The sequence below is a fragment of the Gymnoscopelus microlampas genome (assembly GCF_963454915.1).
Source record: "Gymnoscopelus microlampas genome assembly, chromosome: 16".
Classification (NCBI taxonomy): Eukaryota; Metazoa; Chordata; class Actinopteri; order Myctophiformes; family Myctophidae; genus Gymnoscopelus; species Gymnoscopelus microlampas.
In genome coordinates, this window is record NC_139953.1 from 21857892 (window position 1) to 21880803 (window position 22912).

The following is a 22912-nucleotide window of genomic DNA, read 5'->3' on the forward strand; positions in this document are numbered from 1 at the left end:
ACATTGCTAAGCAACGGAGAGGGGAAGTAGTGGAGTCTCCTCGTAGAGCCTCTGGGTCCTAGAGACGGTGTTGTTAACAGCAGTGGTGTAAACTAAAGTAACTAAGTACATTTACTCAAGTACTGTACTTAAGTTAAAAAACATGTTTACTTTACTGGAGTATCCAATTCTGTACTTTTTCTTCTACTCCACTACATCTCAGAGGCAAATATTGTACTTTTACTCCACAAAAAGTATTTGAAAACTTACTTTGTAGATTTTTATTATTATTACAAAAACATACATACCTACTTCAACCCTGCCATTAACAATGATGCATTGTGAGCTTGTAGATCTGCTATTTTCAAAAGATGTATACATTTGAAAACTTGTGAAATGGCCATGGGACATTCTGCATAATGAGTACTTTTGGTACTCTAAGTAGCCTACATTTCGTAGATTGGGGATATAAAAAAAAAACTAAAAAATGGATGAGAAGAAGTTATCAAATGATGACTATGTGTCCTCGAGGGCTGGATGGCATTCCTTCTCTGGTAATGATGTAAGTGTGGAAGAGCACGAGAGCTGCAATGGTGAACACTGCAGAGTCTGATGACTGCTGAGTGGAAGCACATGGTCTACACACACACACACACACACACACACACACACACGCGCACGCACACACACACACGCACACACACACACACACACACACACACACACACACACACACACACACACAAACACACACACACACACACACACACACACACTGAAGTCAATTCACTATGTATTCCTCTCAGCTTGTTGAATCCTGTCTTAAATACATTCTCATTCACTGTAGACATAGCTTTTCACTACACGATTTTGAGTAAAAATAAGGGAAAATACTTTGCTAAGCGAATGATGTAACTATAATCTGTTTCTCCTCTTACAGTAGGACTATACTGAACATACACTAACTAACAATATGTTTATCTGAGTTAGAGGAACCCGTCATTAGGAATAATACTCCCATACACAGTTAAAAAAAAAACAGAAAATTAAAGTATTCACACATACTGTAGTGTACAAATGGAACCAATCTCAAAGTTGCCCCTAAAGACATGGTTAAACCGTTTATTAATCATTGTTTCAATTACCAGCAACATCAATCATTATCAAAATGTGCTGTAAGACTGCATGACACTCATTGCAGTGTCATGCAATTGGTGCAAGATAATTGCACCAATTATCTCAATACATATTTTCATATTAAAATCAAAGTTTGTAACAGCTGTGATAATTGAAATAAACCACCAGAAGAGAAAAAGAGAGTTTTCTTTTTTTATTCTTGCACAAGATTTCAACAATGTCTAAGTGTAAACGTGATAATCCTGACTCCATAAATCACACTTTAGTTGACTTCATGAGACTGTAAACTCCCTATGGGAAGATAAAAGTTGCATGCCTGATGTTTATTGTAGGCTAAATTATATGCTTTATAATACGTTTTTTAAACACATTTTTTAAATACACAACTCAAGTGTTTTTGTACCATTACTGTACAAAGACATACAAACTCAATTATTTCTCATTTCATGTAGTACCTGCATTGTACTTATTATTTATATTGGACGCTATATTTTGTATCATTGTGAGTGTTTGGAAAAAGCACTGGATGTTATTTCATAGATACTATTTATGTATGAAAAATAGTTAAAATGGTCCATTATTTGAACATCTTTGTTCGGTCATTCAGATAACATTTGAAAAAACACTTCAATTCTTAATACCATTATGAAATATGACATTTGATCATGTTAAACTGAGATGCCCCTGACACTTTCTTTGTGGCACGTAAAAGCTACCTGACTGACCAAGACTTAAACGTAAAGAAAAAGGAATGGGAGTTGACAGGTTAGCTTAGTGAGTCCACATCACACTTGGGTTGCACCCCATTAATCCGACATGGTACAGTCCAGTCAGTATTGGGGTGCGGAGGAGTCAACGTTTGGAGAGATTTAGTGCAGAGAAAACCTCTACAGTGCAACTGCAAACCCTCCCTTCTGGAAGCAGAGAAGCAAAGGATGATGTAGCTTGAACGGTTGGGAGGCCTCAGGCAGCGAGAACATATGATAGAAAATTGGATTCCCATTCTGGGACCAGTTGGGGATGGACAAGCAAAGCGACCATGGGTAACTTGAGAGTTCTGGTTGAACAGGCTTCACAGTAGAGGAGAGATGATTTTGGCATCATACTCTAGCTATGCATCACTTGGGGCTGGGGGATATGGACAAAATAAAACATCATAATATTTTTGACCAAATACCTCAATATCGATATTGTGACCATAACATTGTGCCGATGATAGCAATTTTCTTTTAACATTATCAGCAGATCTACAATCTCACAACATGTGACGCTATGTGAGCTTGTAGATTGGCTATTTTTGCAATTCCTTAACAATTGAATATATATATATATATATATATATATATCAAAAATGTTTTTCTCTTGATTTTGTAAAATTTAAAAATAAGACTTAGGTGATTAAAACCAGGAAGACATCACTTTTGCCATATCACGATATTACGATATCCCAAATCCCAGAAGATATCTAGTCTCAATATGATATAATATTGATATCGAGGTTATTTGGTCAAAGATATTGTGATATTTTATTTTGTCCACATCGCCCAGCCCCACCGGCAAGGCCCCTGAAGAAGGATAGGGCCACATTGGAGGGAGGTGCATGGGTACGACCACACCGATGGATAGTGTAGACTGGCTCAGTGTTAGCAGCAGCCTGACTTGCTCTCAGCAACAACGGTCGACTGGTCCAGTTTGATCCGGTCGCCACTGCTCTCTTCATATGGTGAGCCTTTGTCGTTGGCCAAGATATTCTCTACAAGGAACCGTGCTGCCTCATCCACATTTATGTTGTCCTGGAAAAGGTCAAAAGACAAAATTAATGTCAAAGAAGTTGAAAGGTTGTGTGTCATTTCATGGAAAGATACACTGGGACAAAGAAACAAGAGACTAAATAGATCAAAAGGGAATGGTGTGCATGCTTTGTTTGACACTGGAATGTAGCCAACTTCTTGAAGGCAGGCATGACGCATGACTACAGATTAAAATCTGTTGTTTTAATTTAACCACATCAACCACAGCATCCCTATCCTGGGCTTGTCATACATAGGCGATTCAGCGAAAATCGCCTAACATTTGCCAAAAATATCAGATCTACAAGCTTGTGCAATGCATTGAGGGAGGAAAAATGGATGACAACTGTAGGGCGAGCATTAGAGAACCAATAGATGGAGATGATGCTGTAAAAAGTGTTCCTTAAGTTTTAGCGGTTAGCTTGGTAGATAACACAGAGGCAAAGAGTGATGTCTGTGTGTTTTTTTTTTATCACAGTTGTTTCCATTTGGAAACAACTGTGATCATTTGGAAACATTCATTTGGAAACAACTGCCCACTCTCTTAAAAAAATGTAAAGAATAAAGAAACATGCACTCCCTGAATAACTGTTACGTTTTATAGTCATGTGGGACCTTTTGCAAAGTGATAGGTGGTGTGTGTGTGGGGGAGGGGGGCATCCAAATCTGTCGATAGTAGGGAAGAAGGCGGTGTTAAAAAAGTAATGGAATGCAGTCAGGAAACAGTCAAACTGTCGATGCATTGACCGCACCACACTACAGTTCCTCACATGACCTGCATGCCTGGCTTAACCCTCTCCCTCTCTCTAGGGATCATAGCCTGAGGCGGCATGTGTGCTTGGCAACCTCCCATACCGTGTGTGTGTGTGTGTGTGTGTGTGTGTGTGTGTGTGTGTGTGTGTGTGTGTGTGTGTGTGTGTGTGTGTGTGTGTGTGTGTGTGTGTGTGTGTGTACACAGACACGGTGTAGCAGAGATTTGTATAGTTTTTTGTTTTGTTTTTCAAATTCCTCTCATTTTTAATCGATTTCTCTCTCGCTTGTTGGTTCTCAACAGCTGCTCCACAAGAGCGAGGCTGAGCTGCTGAGAGGGAGAGGGAGAGAGAGAGAGAGAAAGAGAAGGCAGCAGGTGGGTGTGGGGTCTTGTATATTTCCCTGGAGTCTTTCAGTTACGCAGGATGTCTGTTAGACCTGCTGTGGTTCAGGACACAAGCAGCCGACACGCACGCACGCACGCACGCACGCACGCACGCACGCACGCACACACACACACACACACACACACACACACACACACACACACACACACACACACACACACACACACACACACACACACACACACACACACACACACACACACACACACACACACACACACACACACACACACATTTGTATTACTATACCTTTGAGGACATAAACATTTTAGGACGCCATTGCAAATAGCAGAAAAACAGCCAAACTACAACGCGCCGTGCTGCGGCGAGTTGTGAGCTTGTAAATCAGCTATTTTTTGGTGTGGCATTGGCACACAACTAAATAAAATCGGTAAAACTCTAACCCTATAGATAGACCTAAACCTAACCTCTAAATGCCTGATCCTAACTACCAATCACCCCAATCTGAATCGTTTCCTAATTCTAAGCCTACAGTAACTCCCCAACCCAGGACCAGGAAAATGGTCTTCACAAATATCTATTTCTCGCATTGTACCATACTTGAGGGGACATTTGGCCCTCACAAGTATAGTAATACACACACACACGCGCGCGCACACGCACACACACACACACACACACACACACACACACACACACACACACACACACACACACACACACACACACACACACACACACACACACACACACACACACACAGGCTAAACTGTGTGTTCCAAATGAAATAATTGATCTCAGAACATGAGCTAGCGAACACTTGTGACCAGCATTACTCCTGTCATTCTCACTCACATCACAGCCACCTGGAGATGAGGCCGACGGGACTACGGGAGCATTAAGAGTTTACAAACCCGAGGGAGTCCCTTAACAGCAGTGTTTTCCATTCCATTAAACGGTTAGACAAAATGTATATCTGCACATAATACTGGTTATGCAGATTCTCACGCAGTTATTATGCATATATAGTATTATCCACATGCTCACTCACACACACACACACGCACACAAGTGAGCAAAAAATCGTTTTCTAAAACAATCATCCAGTACATACTGTACACATGCACAGAAACACATAATAATAATAGTGATATGCACAACTCCAGCCCCTAGCTCTGAAGGTAAACGGCTATTTGAATGCACAATATGGATGTGTGTATAGGCTATACTTTTGTCAGTAAAATAGACACCAGAGAGGTCTGATATTCAAAGCTCATTGCCAGTACACACAGTACAGTCTGTGTGTAGCTTGTGTCTTGTGGCAGTAGATCCTTTGGATGTGGGAGGGAAACAATGAAAGTTCCAATACAGTTATTTCTTTCTATCCATCCATATTTGGACAATTTGAGCCAACCTTTAATAAAGTCATTCTATTGTCAAAAAGTATTACTGCACCAGAGTTGAAGAGGAAACTTTGCATGGAAATAAATTCATGAATTCAACATTGTCAAGGTCTTCTGTTCATTGTTGAATTAATACTACAGCCTCACCAGCAATGGGGGTAAGTTGTTAAAAGTGTCATTTCAAGTTGAGGAAATGCTACTGATAACAAGGGAGTCAGAGTAAAAATAAATATGACATGAACATTTCAATGAGAACACTGGTCTTAAGCAAGACTCTTTACATGGTCCACTCAGAGACGTGTGGGTGGCCTCGTGTGGCACAGGCCATCCCTTGAGGTACAGTAACACCTGGGCTGGGGTGGAACGGTGCCACCGGCACCCCATTACACACTTTGTGCATTCGAAAGTAGGCAAGTGATTTTCTTTGGTTAAAGTAAGTGTTAAATAGCTCTATATTCATGGCGGGATATCAATTTTATCAGGATACAGATTAAACATTAAAATTGGAAGTGATGACACAAAGAAATAAGCAGATAAAAAATATAAAAATTGGAATATAAAATTGGAACTGGAACACTGTAAAAAATAAAGCTAAGCTATAAATGCCAATCTCCTGATTGGCTAACATTTTGCCACCTACTTGAAAATGTATTTTCTGTTTATTAAAGAGCTGGAGAGACGCAGATACCCCTGTTACTGAACAAACACTTTATAGCAATGATATTGGCACGCCCAATAGGGCCACCCAAGTCAAAATAGTCTGGACAAGCCACTGGGTCCGCTCCTCAGTCTTTGGGCAGCTGTGTTGTCAGCTTCTGGGCATTCATTGCTTGTTCCTTGTTTAATTTAAGTGTTTAGTTATGTTTCCTTAGTTGTTTGCTTATTTGTTTCTGTAGCTTTATGTTCAGTATGTTGTGTGTATAGGTCTTGTAGTTCTCTTAAGTTTGCTCACCCCCAGGTGTCTCTTGTGTATCTTACATTACACCGAGCAATGTTCTTGTGCTTCCTGTCTGCTTTTGTAGCTGTTACTGTACATATTTCGTCTCTCCGCGCTGGGATTATTGTCAAAGACAAACAATAGAAAACAAGCCACAGAGAAGAGTCTGTTTACCAACGTTTCTGATTAACCACTTGAACCCTAGCATCTCTATTCTGGGCATGTTATAATAGGCGAACATTCTGAAAAAAATGGGTGAACATTCTGTGAAAATATCAGACCTACAGGAACGTATACAGTAGATTGGCTATTTTTGGCAAAGAGATTTAGGGGGGAAAAGGAGGAGATCGAATACAGACCACTGGGTGGGGGACCCCAGTCAGGTTAGGGTTTGAGTGGTTAAATCAATATTACAGCAACGTAGCCTAAGCTTTTCAGGCGGTCTAAAATGTAATTTACTATTGCAAAGCCCCCAAAAACCACACCAGACCAGATGCCGAAGCCCGAGGACTTCAATCGATAAAGATAAGAATGCACTTGAGTGTGTGTCAGACAGATGATCTATCGGTGCATCATTCACCTTCGCTGATGTTTCAAACCAGCCCAGGAAGCCCGTCTCTCTGCAGAAGTTGTCCATTAGCGACGTGTTGTTTGAGCTCTCATTCTTCTGATCACATTTATTGGCAAGTAACACCGAGGGGATGGGGCTGCCGTTGGCCAGCTTCACCTTGCTGTCTAGGTCATGTTTCCACTTGGACACTGCCTCAAACGTGGAGCCTCTCGTCACATCAAACACCACGAATGCCCCCACAGCCTCTTTGTAGTACACCCGTGTCATGTTCCCAAAACGCTCCTGACCTGAGGGAGGTGAAAAGCATATGGTGAAATCATACACATAAAAACCTTATTTATACCTATGTTCTAGTAACATATTGTCACTGTCTGGCAGAAACCTTGTATCTCCATATTTACTATTTTTCTGTTGTTTTTCTTGTCATAAATTATTGCCCTACTAAATACTCGTCGTCTTAGACGAGTGTTGCACAAAAGTAGCAAAAATAGCTGATCTACAAGCTCACAATGTATTGCAATACAATGTTGTCCTGGAAAGTAAGGTTTCGGACATACAGTACAAGGTTTCTGCCCGACAATTAAGAAACAAAGGTAGATGAGTAATAGGTTTATATTTACAAATTATTAAAGGGTAAGACCACTTTGGTAGAGGTTTGGGTTGTGTAGTTACCATACCATGATGTAATTCCAAAGGTGGGCAAGAAATCAAAAATAATTGCTCCATTGATTAGAAATTGATAATTCAAAATATGCTCCTCATTGACTTACATTGTACGGTGAAACAGATCTCAAAGTCACTCTTTTAGCACAAAAATGAACCCAAACATAGCTGATTCAGACAATATAGAGCATTACCAAACCCAGCACTGTTTGTTTTAATTTTTTAATAAAAATGTCAACTTCCTGTTGATTTTACTATTTGAAGATCTGGATCCGGATCCGCCGATCCAGTCCGGGTTTTCTACTTATTAAAAATGGCAAAATCAACAGGAAGTTGACATTTTTATTTAAAAAAAAACAGTACTGGGTTTGGTGATGTTCTATATTGTCTGAATCATCTTTGTTTGCGTTCATTTTTGTGCTAAAAGAGTGACTTTGAGAGCAGTTTTACCGTACAATGTAAGTCAATGAGGAGCAGATTTTGAATTATCAATTTCTAATCAATGGAGCAAATATTTTTGATTTCTTGCCCACCTTTGGAGTTACATCATGGCAAGGTAAATACACAACCCAAACCTCTACCAAAGTGGTCTTACCCTTTAAGCTAATGCATGCAAGAAATGTGATTAAAAATGACTCCAGCAAAATACCACATCACTACCTTAAACCAGTGGTTCTAAAAGGGGGTTCCAGGGGGTCCCCAGTTAAATGACCCTTACGGGTCTTGACAGTGTACAAATGGAACCAAATGGACTGTGACCGGGACCATTTGGTTCCATTTGTACACTGTCGAGAGTAATGGGGGTCTGTGTGGAGTAATGCATACCAAACTAGGGGTCCTTGAAATTAAAACATTTAAGAACCACTACCTTAAACAAGAAGCAAAAGGTCTAGATTTAATGTGATCTCATCCTCCGTCTCGTCATAATCCAGTGGTAGCATGGCATTGGGGTCAGAAATGACACAATTTCACTCATTTGTCTTTAGACTAATCTGCAGGCAGAGGAGTGCAGAAAGTAATCAGCCACGATAATGAACCCATTCTCTGTGGTCATTCTCTGAGAAAATCTGAGAGGCAAAGCGAGGGGAATTACCAGTGGGAGCTGAATGTCACAATCGATGTGAAAAAGCCTCTGCTTCAAACACAGACGTGCCGGTTAGGATACGTTTGTTTACTCCTACAGAATCACATTCTGTTATTGGGGATTATGTTCACATTCCCTGCAGCTCAATCAAGATCAATCCCTGAAACTTTTCCCAGCGAAACAAATGTTTATCATGCTTCTGATGGGTTTGCCAAGAATGAATCGTGAATCAGTTGTTGCAGGTCAATGATTTGTGAAGATGTATTCCTCACAACATCGACGATGCCCTTGCATTTCTGAAAATGACTACGATTTTTTGCTTAATCCAGAGCGATCCAGTAAGCAAGATAAACACGAGGTAATACATCAAATGCATAGAGATAGTCATCTAGGATCATAGGTAAACCAAGAACCTATCATCAGTCTAAACAGTATAATATCAAAAGACAATAGGACTATTATAGGATGCCAGGTCAACAATGAACCTAATCGAAAAACGTGCTCCGCTGTTCCGTGCACATGGTAATGCTCAATGGCTGTGTGCAAATTCAGATCAATTGCTCCAACCACTGAGGAGAACCGGGCAGAAGAGATTTTGGCCTCACCACCGTTTTGGCCTCACCACCGTTTTGGCCTCACCACCCACCCACACAGAACTTTGTAGAATTATAGGAGGATGTGAAAACTGAGAATAAACCTTGTTTTAAAAAAACAAGTAAACTTGCCTTGCCTTAAGAGGAACTAGGTTTCAGTGGTGGGAACATATTCATAAACAAATACCCAGAACATATTTGAGCCCGTCTGCATCAGTATGCATAATTGTGCCACATGAGGCAGACCTTGTGTGAGGTGGATCTTTAATCAGTAAATCCACGGGCAAAGGTTCCCTCTACTTGACCTGGATGGGATCAAACCTTCGAAACATCTGAAACATAACATCATAGACCTGTCTAGTTTAACATCTTTGATATCCGTTATCATATCACATATTGTACAATGATGATAAACTCATTTGTATCAGGCAGCAGGTGTGAAAGATGAAATGAAAGACAACCTGCATCTACTGAAAACTCCCGGCCAAACCGCAGGTGGAACAGAAAATGATGAATACAGTGTTGGTGCTGCCTGGACAGAGAAGTGATCATACTGTGAGGTTTAGAAATATCAACTGATATAACGGTCTTGGCTAACATATCAGCCATTACTTTACTTTTTTGACTACATCATTTGTTTTTTGTTATTTTATGAGAAAAAATACAGATCTACACAAGTGTCTTTACACAAGTGGGTAAATAAAGTTAAATTTGTGTTTTTGATTGATGATTGATTGATGTACTTTATTTAGTAAGACATGAGAACAACAGTACATGGAAGTACAAATTCACAATACAAGGTCTACTAAACTGGAAGACTCATTAAGCACTGAGCTTGTTTAAGATGAGATCCCCATGCACACAAATCATGATGTGTTTACACAGTATTCGGGTATATGATGCGTAGCCTGCGTGCTAGTTCAGGCAGATACACTCGAGAGGTTTACACAGACACACACATGCGCACAACTATGTGGGTGATGTATATGTGACGTGTCAAGCAGCTGACCAAATTTGCAGTCTATTTAAGTTCACCTCATTCATTGTTTTGCGGTCAGTGTCACTGAAGGTTGTATGCGCTTCCTTGCTCCAACAACCACCAACCCAACACCCCCAGTGGGCTTTGCATGGGCTCTGAGTGGGCTCTGTGTTTTCTCCTCCCTGCTTTTAAATAGTTGTCTTCTAATGTAATGAGCAGGGAATAATATATAGCAGAGCTTGAACGCCAAGATCAATATAATATTCTTCACACTTGTATTCACATTTCTTTTAAAAATCATTTTTATTTCGCACTTTTTGGCAAAATATTGGTCAAAACTATCCGTAATCTGTGGGCTAGGAATCTCCAATGTCTGGTTCGGCATTTGACCCAAACATCTGGCATCAGTTGGGCTGTACTCTCCTTGGTGAACACAAACACGATAAATGTTGCAGGCTGTGGAGACCGTTTAACTGACTTCATTATTCCGTTGTTTAGAACTGCAGTGTTATGTCCGGGCAGAATGTAACAGTACAGTACAGTACAGTACAGTACAGTACAGTACAGTGTACACTAATGTACACTCTCAACTCTAAAATGAAGAACCGAGAGATATTTTGAGGAACCACGTGGACAGCTTCTCCTCCCATTTACTTTCACTTAGGCTAATTTGAAGTAGTCACCCAGCTGCATAAGGAACTGGAGGGGCATGGTACAGTGCGGACGTGACCAAGCAGGAGTGAATACACACCTTGGGGCCTACGGGGTCTGCTGGTAATTGCTCATAATTGAAAGTCTAATTTTAGCCTCTATAATCCCAGATGATTTCCCCAGAAATACGACACATTAGGACAGAGAGAGAGCCTTTCAGTGTGTCCGGCGGGGTGGAGTGAATTAACAGACTGCACAATGACAGATTTAGGTAATCTTCTCACCAATGTCCAGTTTTTTTTTCTCCTTTCCCCGAGCTCTTTCTGTCAGAATCCAGTGGCCGCCGGGTAAATATTATCGACACAATATTGACAGAAAATATCATAGAGTAAGAGTCAAGACCAGCTCTCTGATATAATTCAGAAGAATGTTAATGTATGTGTCAATACATTGGCAGGAGGACAGAGATGGTGATTTTTGAAAAAGCTGCTGAAAGGAATACTACAGGAGGTTACACTTTATTCAGCCAAGTGGTCGCTAGACAACAGACAAAGGCAAGTTCCATAAAATGAAAAATGACTTCTTTGTGGTGGTACAATATGCTTCGGTGAAAAGAGTCAGTGATGATGGAATGACAGTTTATGAAAAGCTATGGTTCTTTGTCCCTGCTCATCTCGGACAAGAAGCATCATTTGCTGCAGAATTCCAAGGCAACATACATTATGCAGCTCTCGCAAGACAATGATGAATGCCTGACAAATGATTATGGCAGGTCAATCAACGTTTCACTCTGGACAAGTGTATTTAAAAACACCTACCATGTATCAAGTTTCTTTCTCAAATAAATGTATTATACACTTGTACTGAATTGACAGAGAAAACACTATCACAGTCGACATAATAGTTATGATGACGGTTATAAAACGAGAGCATACTGCTTCATCACCACCTGGGAATAGATGCAGAAGACGGTACTATATCAATTCTCCCCCTCAACACTACACCTGACTTTCAGTGACACGTTTGATACTGATTGTGCCATCAGTATGTAAATAGGGCCAGTCTGGAGGTGTAAACCTCGTTCTATGAAAGAGTTCTCCCCTCCAGCAGAGCACTGACTGAATGAAAAAGATGAATAAAGATTAGCAATACAACCATTGTGCATTTACATGACTGCATGCATGTACAGTACACCTAGAAAAAGCCAGCTATATGATGTATTGATAATGTGCTGTAGTTTGGCACATGAATTAAACCACATATCCCAATTTGTTTGAGTTGACCTTTCTTTTTACCCTTGTAAATAATGACCAAGTGTCATTATAGTATTAGTGTACAAAACTACTGACGGACTAAAAAACAAAAGCCAAACATTTCATTATTAACTTCGTTTAGGCGTCGTAAAACTGAACTGTCCATACCATAGACATTCTCAACAGACTGGGGACATTTTTGTTTGTTTTTGTTAGCAATGTATTTTGTAGATTTTTACCAGGTTGCTTGCAACTATTGACTTGACTCCTCATACACACACACACAGCGCCGCCTCCAACAGCGATTTGTTACTCCGCGAGCGAAAGGGTACAGGACCACGGGGGGACCACGTGCGGGGGACACTGGAGAGAGCAACCTGGTATCAATATGACTGCGTCATCATTTCTTGTTTATGGCTGTTTTACTTAACAGTGATTTCTACTCTAGGAATATCTTCAGACTTATTCAAAAATGTCAAACTAAACCTATTGCTCTACGCTACATATTGATCCGATATGCCTTTAAAATAATCAAAAGATATTCAATCCTTACTGACCTAATCTGTTTATTTTGTTCTGTGTGGGATTATCTTGCAAAAGAATCCTTGGTTTCAATACGGTCTAAAATGAAGCTGTATACAAGTGCACAGATAAATTAGAGTCATATGCTGCAAATAAAAAACTGCAGGCTCTAAGCTACCCTAATTGAAGTATGAACAACAGCGCATCGCATTTAATCATGAATCCAATAGTAAGCACGAGACGAGGAGAGGAGAGACTGACTGTAAAGATGAACCCACCAACTGGGTTAAGCACTTTCTTAACTGAAAAGAAGATGTGCGTACTTAGTGGCCATTGTATTTCTTTTCTATTGTTGTCTCTCTCTCTCATACACACACACACACACAATTCCACAATTGTGGAATTCCAAAGCTTTTAACATACCATGACATTCCAATCCTCAAGTACAATAAGTAGGTTTCTGATATTGTATATGTGAAAACTTTCCAACCCCACTAATAGGGATTTAGACGATCTATGGTATGGTCTAAAGAGCACGGAGCGAACAGTTTCCTGCTGAGGAAATGGATCTGTTAGTGTACGAAGAGAACGAGTGCAGCCATCTACGGGAGCAGAATAATATAATGATGTCACAACAAACAGGAGGTGGACAATGTACCCTCGGTTTCAGTGCTTCTGCTGGCATATTTTGGACAGTTCAAAATCACGCCTACCTCCTGTAATGTCTCCTCATTTACAGTACGTCCAAGAATCATCTCTGTGATATCTTGACATATCAACTTAATAATCACATACGCATCCTCTTACTGTAGTTAGGCACTTTATTAAACCACCCAAAGGACACTGCGTGCTCTGTGCGTCAGAGCCACCAATGGATATTGATTAGCTGTTATTGCTGTAGCCTACATTGCGCTGAGACAGGTAAAGACAGCCAGAAGGGTATAGGTTCATGAAATTCTTCAAAGATGAGAGGTCTTTTTTACCATATTAAAGCGATATATAGTGTTGGCTATTTATTGAATTAAACTATTATTTCTCTCTCTCTCTCTCTCTCCTCTTGATCCTCTCCTCATCTCTGTGCAAAGATGCACGGTGCTGTTCAACTGATTCTTATAAGTAGTAATGTTCGTATTAATAAGAAAAAAAGCTAAAATCAAGTGCTTGAAAAAAGGTTCATCTTCTGTTTCTGACCATGAAAACAAAGTTTTTGGTGCCTTTTTGGCTGATTCCACTTCACTGATGCAACATACGGATAATTTGGCCCAGATCATCATTTGTTCAACCTCAATGCCGAGTCTCTCAGCAGTGTCAGTTGAGTGTTGGAATTGAATGGATTTTGATTGCAAGCAGTGTGCGGCGCGCATTGCAAACCCGTCTACAGTACACTAGGTCAATCTACTATGTAATGCACATTTTAAATTTCAAGGAAATACTGTGCTGGGGGACTGTGCAAGACTTTAGACTAGGCCAGAGCTGGTCTAAAATAAAATATTTAAGGAAAAGTGTCTTGCAGTATGTTATGTTTTAGTGCAATTAGTACAATACCATCTTTTACAAAAATCTGTGCGTGCGTGCGTGTTTGTGAGAGAGAAAGAGAGAGAAAGAGAGGGAGAGAAATAGAAAAATACAGAAGAGAGAAGTTCCATCGTTACAGCCCTAGCAACCCAACTTTCCTACAGTATGCTCATAGACATCTCAGTTCTGTAGGTGGGTTACCATAGAAACTGTCCAAGCCAGACACGGCAGTAGCAACAGCAACGGGTCTCCGTCTGTTGTTAAGGAAGCAACTGACTGAACCTTAAACCGAACGGCCTCTAACAAGATACAAAATAATAGCAAAAGGTCTAGTCTAGTTAAGATGGAGCGAACTTCAATGCAAAACTGGATTAGCTTACTTTAAAAAACAACCTCTGAATAACACATGACTGGCTGGCACATTCAAATCCCACTCGGCAGCAGCATGTGAGCCGTGACTTACTACGGCTTACTGCGGCTTGGAGCGGAATTGAACAGAGTTTGAATTGAGGCAAAATCCCCCATCTATAAAAATGGTATTATTATTTTTATAAAACTTTTAGAGGGTTTTGCAGTGAGTTCCTTATAGAGGCCTCTCTGAACTTAAAGCCCTGGCACGAGACACAGGCTTATTTGCTCCACACCATGGTGGTAATCATCCTGTCCACACTTCAGACAGACCCAGAGGAGAACAGCAATTCTTGGGTCAGAAGTGGATCGACCTTCACGTTGAATTCCATGGTACGTCCATCTTATACAAGGCCCCTCTGATTACTATAATTCCTGCTAGACTGTAATCATTACTGGGTGCCAAATGGGCGGAGATAAAAGACGACGTAACACTGCTGATACTTTCCGTGTTACCATGAAGATTAGTCCTCACTCATCCTTTTTCTGCACGATTAAGTGGCTTAATGGCTGTCTTAATGACTCTGCAAATACACCTCCGGCATTCTCTCTCCTTCGCTCCACGTCCCAGCTCCCCTTTTTCTCATCCTCATCCAGTCCTTTAGCTAGCTGACATTGTGTGTATGTGTGATGAGTCAGTTAAGCATATTATCATGTGTACTCTACCCTAAACTTAACTTTTCTGGAATGGATGGATGTGTCATGTGTGTGTGTGAGCCTCTGCCTGTGCGCGAGTGCGTGTGTGTGTGTGTGTGTGTGTGTGTGTGTGTGTGTGTGTGTGTGTGTGTGTTTGTATTTGAGGGGGTGGTATAGGAGTGTTTTCTCTTGCAGCTTGTCTCCGTGAATAACATCAGTCAGTCCTAGCTCTGCATGTGTGTCTGTCACATACACACATACATGTGTGTTTTATTTACTCTCACAGTTGGTCCTCCGGTGGAGTGCTATCTGCCTGTGACAGGCAGACGGGATCCTCCCAGCAGTCGGCCAGAGATGCCCTTGCATCGCCGAGTTGGCACAGGCGGGGGGTGACGACAGAGACTGCAGACTGCACTTCGTCCCACTGCCAATCAGTTTTGTGACAGACAGACAGCCTAGATTTCGCGATGACCCCCATACACCCAACACCCACCGCCCACCCCCCTGTCCCCACTCTCTCCTCACGCTATCTCTTCTACTGCTGCAAGCCACCGAAAATGCGTCTAAAAACAGCAGTCTCCCAGCCATCTGTCTGGTTCTGTCACAGCATATGAGCCCTGTTTGATGGAGGCAGAGGCCAATCCTGTTTATTCACTATAGCCACAACTCACACACACACACACAGAGAATCGAATACACAAAAACATGATTGATGCTTTGCTTACACTGTTTGTTGTTTCCAATCCAAGCCAGGAAGTAACATCTCATTGACATGGTGGTTATTGACATGGTGGTTACAAATCCTGCACACTTGCAGGATTAGTAACCACCATGTGGTGGAAAGTAACTAAGTACATGTACTCAAGTACAGTACTTAAGTACAATTTGGAGGTGATCTTACTTTACTTACTCTACTGAGACAAAGATTGTAGGCTACTTTTACTCCACTACAATTATTTGAAAACTTGAGTTACTAGTTACTTTGTAGATTTTGATTATTATTACAAAACATACATTAACCACTTAATCCCTATTTACGCTTCGGCCTAAATGTGTTTAGGCCGAAGCCTAAACACATGTTTAGGCTTCGGCGAGCTTGTAGATCTGTGTTGCGAGCTTGTAGATCTGCTATTTTCAAAGGATTTTTAATACATTTTAGACATAATGATGACTTGTGAAACAATCTACATAATGAGTACTTTTTTAATGAGTACTTCCGTACTTTATTTATTAGTACTTTTTTGCTCTTTTTGCACTTTTCTATCATTATTCTGTTGTTGTTGTTATTACCTACTGTACGCTGCTGCATTGTCTGAAGGAAGCCAAAACAAAATAAGTTTTACTCTTACAGGTATGCACCTGTACACAAGATGTAACAATAAAGTACAATCTTGAGCCTTGAACCTTGAACTTTTACTTTTGGTACTTTAAGTATATTTTCATGCCAATACTTTTGTACTTTTGCTCAAGTAAATGTTGATTACCAGACTTTTCACTTGTAACAGAGTGTTTCTACATTGCAGTATTGATCCTTTTACTTACGTAAGTACAAGTTTTTTGTACTTTTTCCACCACTGGTGTCACATAACTTATAACTTTTCTGATTACATGATAGTTAAGCACACACGCACGCCTGCCCCCACACACACGCGCACGCACACACACACACACACACACACACACACACACACACACACACACACACACACACACACACACACACACACACACACACACACACACACACACACACACACACACACACACACACACACACACACACACACCTTGTGTTTGACCTGAATAGTTTGAGAATGATTAACTAGTCCTCCTATGGTTACTGCTGTGTCTGTGCTTTACTACTATGACTCATTACACAGGATCACGTTTTACCAACATTTTATAATAGAAATGTCATAATGTCTCATGGCACATTTCCAAATATATTATTACATTAAATTATATTATATTCCTACCTTGAAATATCAACCACAACATGTTAGCCCAGCCGACGGACCACGGCCACGTCACTCTGACTCAAGACATACCCATAAACAAACCTGATATGCCCATATATAGGCAACTATGACTGAGACATAGCCATAAACAAACCCGATACGCCCATATATATAGGCATGTGACAATGACTCAGACAAAACCATAAACAAACCTGATACGCCCATATAGGCATGTATGTTTAAACCTACTACAGTATACTTTGGCTATTTGAGAAATAGACAATCTACAAGATCACAACGTGTCGCTATGCGACACATTGTGATCTCGTAGATCGGCTATTTTCAAAAAATGAACATTTGGAATAGTTTAATGACACAAATCTTGTATGGGGGTCCCTGGCACAAAATATACTCAGATGGGGGTCAGCAGTCATATACAAATTAATTTAGGGGGTCCTTGATGTGGAAAAGATTGAGAACCACTGCTCTATAGCACGTCTTTAGCACTGCTGCAGAATCATTGGCCTCCGCCCTGCAGAGCATTAAACCTCCTGTCAACCCCTTTTCTTCTCACTATGCTACACATCCCATGACATGTGTTCATTTAACTCTGAGAGTCAGTGTAAATATTGACCTAAATTAACACTCCAGATTTTACAGTGTACTGTACCATCTGGATGCAGAGACACGTCCCTAGAGTGGAAAAGGGCTGTCTTTGTCTCTTCTGCCCTATCAACAATGAATACAATACCCAGCTGAAAGCTATGTATGTATGTATGTATGTACAACAGTATGCAGCCTGTATGCACTTAAGGTATGTTGCTATCTGTGTACCCATGTATGTATGAATGTATGGATACAGGCCTATATAAATATGTATGGATCTATATAGTACATGTAGTTATGCTTTAAATGAGTACACTGTACATGTCTACACAGTACAGACTGCGGAAAATGGAAACCGGAAGAGTTTGCACTTGCTGAAGTGGCTATTTTTGAGTAAAGAAAGAAAGAAAGGTATGTATGTACAAAAATGTAAAAAATAAAGAATTTGTAAAATGGTCTGAACTAACCCTAACCCTATGTAAAGTATACACGATTTGAACATGCTTGAACATTTGACATTTAAGGCCTAATATTTCTACAATTGCTACAAATTGCTACAAAACCTGTGGCTACCCAGTCATTACGGGCATAAACAAGAAGTTGAAGGGTAAAGTAGGTCTGATAATGATGTTCAATTCATGCTGCAAAGTCTGTGGAATTAGTTCAGGCAGACAACTCAAAGGAGCGCCAATTCCTGATCAGCTGTTCCGTCACACGCTCACTCCATCTGATTGGGGCGGGCTATTTAAACTTCCCTGCTTACAGCTCATTCTTCTTGCTGCTGCTCTGCTATGCTGCTGCTGCTTTGTGCTCTGCTCTATGAAGTTTTTGTTGTACTCCCATCCACCTGTGGGCTCTGTTTCTATGATTCCCTTATGGGGGTCCATTTCATTCCATTCCCTGCCAAATCTAGTTGGCAAAACGTTTATTCTAATTCATGCTTACAGGGAATTCATGAAAAATGGACAGAGCCGTGACACCAAATATGCTTATAAATATCTATGCAACCAATATTTATGGTACCTCATGGTACCACAGCACCACAAAGGCCTTAAAAACAAGGCTCCAGACATCCCAAAATAAACTGGTCAGGCTATACTGCTTGGCCTTACATCTACAACTCATTTAACCCCTGCTCACTTTGCTAGGGTGGGATGGCTCAGGGTAGAGGACCGAGTACAGCAACTTGCAATGGGCCTGGTCTACAAGATACACTACACCATTGGTTCTCAAAGTGGAGTCCGGGGACCCCCAGGGGTCCTTGAGGGAGTTCCAGGGGGTCCCCACTCCCCAGCTAAATGATAGATAGTTAGGAACCAAATTATGGTACCCCTTAACGGGTCCATTTGGTTCCATTTGTACCCTCTCAGAGTTAAATTAACATTAATTTGACTATATAAATTGGGGTCCCAGAGATAGAAATGCCATTAAATGGTCCGTAGCCTAATGCATGTAAAACTGGGGATCCTTGAAATTAAAATGGTTGAGAATCACTGCTAGAGCCGAAAAGAATCTTCTCTTATTGGGGTCCCTGGCATATTTTTTCAAATGGGGGTCCGCAGGCTAATAACTGTCAATTTAAGGGTCCTTGACATGAAAAAGTTTGAGAACCACTGCACTACACCACAAAGACACCCATGTACCTGTCAAACTACTTCAAAAACATCAATGACGTCCACAATCACAACACCAGAGGGAGCTCCACAGATCACGTTCAACCCAGATTTGGCTCTAACAAGGGATTACATTTGTTCTACTGCTGTGCCAGAAAAATGTGGAATGCCCTACCAACAGTTATTAAAACATGTGAATCCTTACTCTCCTTCAAAACCGCTCTAAAAGGGCACTTACAGCCAGGTGGCTGCAATTCGGAACTGGCCCCTGTAAAAAGTCAACATTCAATATTTATGCTCAATAAATATATTTATTCAATCCAAGAGTTGTCTGACTGAAATGTACACTTTATATAAAACTAGAAAAAGTGCTCCTCGGAGCACAGGTCTCCGCCAGGTCAGAAATCGGCTTCATGGTGGCGCTATAACAGGCACATGTGAAAAATTTGAAAGATTTGGGCTAGAGGTTCGGAATTGGCATCCAGGGAGTGTGTGTGCAAAGTTTCGTTGCGATCAGGCCAACGGTGCCGGAGATTAGCTGTTCACAGACAGAGGGACGGACGGACAGGGTGCAAAACATACTCTCTCGCCATGCCTTTCGGCCTGGCGCAGACAAAAATAACCAAGTTAACCTAGAAGTGCCCACAATGTTTAGGTGCCCTCTCTTCCTGTATCCCGGAAATTAAAGCATCTATCCGTCTTTCTATCACAAACACATCGGGGCCCCATTTGTTCCTCTGGCCTGACCTCATAAAATGTTTCACATACCTACGCTAAGTCGATTTGCTGAATCATGCGTGTCTAAAGCAATTTCATAAGTCTTATCTGTGTGTTTATCACATGTCAGATGCATAAATCCATGGCTATACGAGAGTGGAGATCAAACAAGCATGTGCAATTTAAATGGAGGGTAGGAAAGAGGCCGTCACTAGAGATCTCTCACACACACACACACACACACACACACACACACACACACACACACACACACACACACACACACACACACACACTTGCTGATTTTGATACTTTTGGTATAGTGGTTTTCAAAGTGGGGTCCGGACCCCCAAGGGTTCTTGAGGGGGTCCCCAGTTAAAGGAGTTAATAGGCTCTATCTATAGCATCAGTTTAACCACTTTAACCCTATATATATATACACACAGTAGCCTAAAAAAGGCTATTTGAAAATAGCCGATCTACAAGCTCACAATGCATCGAGATGGACACACATGTGAACTTGTAGATCTGCTACTTTGCAAAAACCTTGAAAAAAGTGGAGACATTTTGATTTCAAACATTTGAACAACACACAACTTGTATGGGGGTCCCTGGCACACAATACTTTCAGATGGGGGTCCGTGGCCAAATACATATTCATTTGGGGGTCCTTGACATGAAAAGGTTGGAGAACCACTGATCTACTCAACTCAACTCAAGTAAGAACACCTTTTACATCTACACAGCACCATTAAAAGTATCAATACTACCATGCAGAAATACTCTAGCCTGGCTCCAGCCCCTGAATTCGCGAGTGAAACGAAATGAAAGTTCAGGCTGAGGGTCAGGCTTGAAATACTCTGTTACAAGTACAAGTCTGGTATTCAGAATGCAATTGAGTAAAAGTGCAAAAGTATTGGCATCAAAAGTACTCATTATTTTGCAGAAATCTTCCATTTCATGTTTTCAAAATGTATAAAATCATTTGAAAATAGCAGATCTACAAGCTTGTAGATCAGATATTTATTTTCAAATAGCCAAGTCTAAATAGGGCTGAAGTGGTTAATGTATGTTTTGTAATAATACTTATAGTTTAAATATATTTAAAGATCAAATAATGAACTGAGGAATGTTCAGAAGGACAGGTTGGTTGGCTCTGCCACTGTAAATTCCAACAATACTTTTGAATGGGAGTCTCCTCATGTCATGGGGCGGCGCTCAGGCAGCCATTCGGTAATAACGTGACCTACATTCCTCTTAACAATTAACCGCGCCTGCCTGTGTCATGACCATGAACTGAAACTAAGTAACACAAGTTCAACGCTATATAATGCTTCATTTATAAGTCCATAGTCGATCAAGCACTCAGCGCGTCACGGACGCAATTACATATTTAAATATTTAACTTAATTGAGAGAGAGACTTTTATTGACAGAGCTAGTGTCAAAGCAGGGTTGCCATGTCGGCTTATTATAAGCGACTTTGGGCTTCTTTTTCTACAAAGTTGCTTGTAAAAAATGGTAGTTGCGGGTTGCGGTTTTTTGGGCTTGTTTCTAAAGTGTAGTTGCTTCCATTTATTTATTTATTTTTAAACCAGTGGTTTTCAAATATGTTCATGAAAATGTTTTGTGCCAGGGTCCAGGGAGCATTTGTGTTGTTTAATAGAATGTTTCAAAAGTATTCCAAATATTCCACATTTTATTGAAAGAGTTTTTTGCACCTGCTCATTTCAAAGAGCCGTTTAAAGTGCTCATGTTGCTTCTTTTGGGCTTTTTTCCCTAGACCTGGCTGGTTGCTTAATTTTCTCTAAAACCTGGCAACACTGTACCCATGCTGCTCTGATCACATCACAAGCGCCTGTGAACATTCCAAGCTTTCCCACTTTGAACAGTAGAGCAGAGCAAACACACTGATTTTCCTACAGCATTCCTCACCAGAAACACTGCAGTATCCAATGGCGAAAAGATCCGTTTAGGGTAAAAAGAAAAGAAAGGAAAACAAAGATTTTCAGTACTAGTGAATAATCAATCTTACCTGCAATATCCCACAGTTGTAACCTCACCAGCGTTTTGCTGTCCCAGTTTATAACCTTTAAAGCAAAGTCTACCCCGATGGTCGCCCTGTAGTGCTGCGAGAACAGCTGGTGGACATAACGCTTGATGATGCTGGTTTTCCCCACGCCTAGTTCCCCGATCACCAGGACTTTGAACAAGTACTCCTTACATTCCAGTACAGAACCGCCTGCCATGGTGACTGTGTGATAGATGACAACTTTCTCTAAAACTGTGGCTTTACAGGTTCCTCTTTTCTGCTGAGACGCGATCAGACTATAGATAGTTTGTCCAGTGGAAAGAAAGCAGAACTGAGAACTCTAACAGAAAGTTGTAAAGTACATTTGTGTCACCAGTCCAGCAACTCCTCCTCGGGTCCTCCTCCTCCCTCCTCCTCAACAACCACCTGATAAGTCATAGGACCCGGAAAAAGAGAGCGTTTGTTTCAGCCTTCTCCCTCTATCTCTTGCAGTAAAACAGTGGTGGAAAAAGTACTCACATGTCTTACTTAATTAAAAGTATCAATACTGCAATGTACTACATTGCAGTATTGATACTTTTAATTAAGTTTTTTGTTTTTGTAATTCTGGACTTTTACTTGCAACAGAGCATTTCTACATTGAATGTAGAAATGCTCTGTTGCAAGTAAAAGTCCAGAATTACAAATTTACTTCAGTTGTATGTTTTGTAATAATAATCAAAATCTGCAAAGTAACTAGTAGTAACTA

At 40.7% G+C, this 22912-nt stretch overlaps 1 protein-coding gene across 1 annotated transcript; it reads right to left on the bottom strand.

Moving 5' to 3' along the window:
• Window positions 1-1322: 1322 nt before the first annotated feature.
• rab32a (RAB32a, member RAS oncogene family) lies at window positions 1323-22495 on the bottom strand. The gene is made up of 3 exons (XM_084081736.1): window positions 22168-22495; window positions 6945-7222; window positions 1323-2909 (listed from the first exon to the last, which is right to left on the bottom strand). The coding sequence occupies exons 1-3, from the start codon at window positions 22379-22381 to the stop codon at window positions 2760-2762; spliced, it is 642 nt and encodes a 213-aa protein (XP_083937862.1). The 5' UTR covers window positions 22382-22495; the 3' UTR covers window positions 1323-2759.
• Between the last annotated feature and the right edge of the window lie 417 nt (window positions 22496-22912).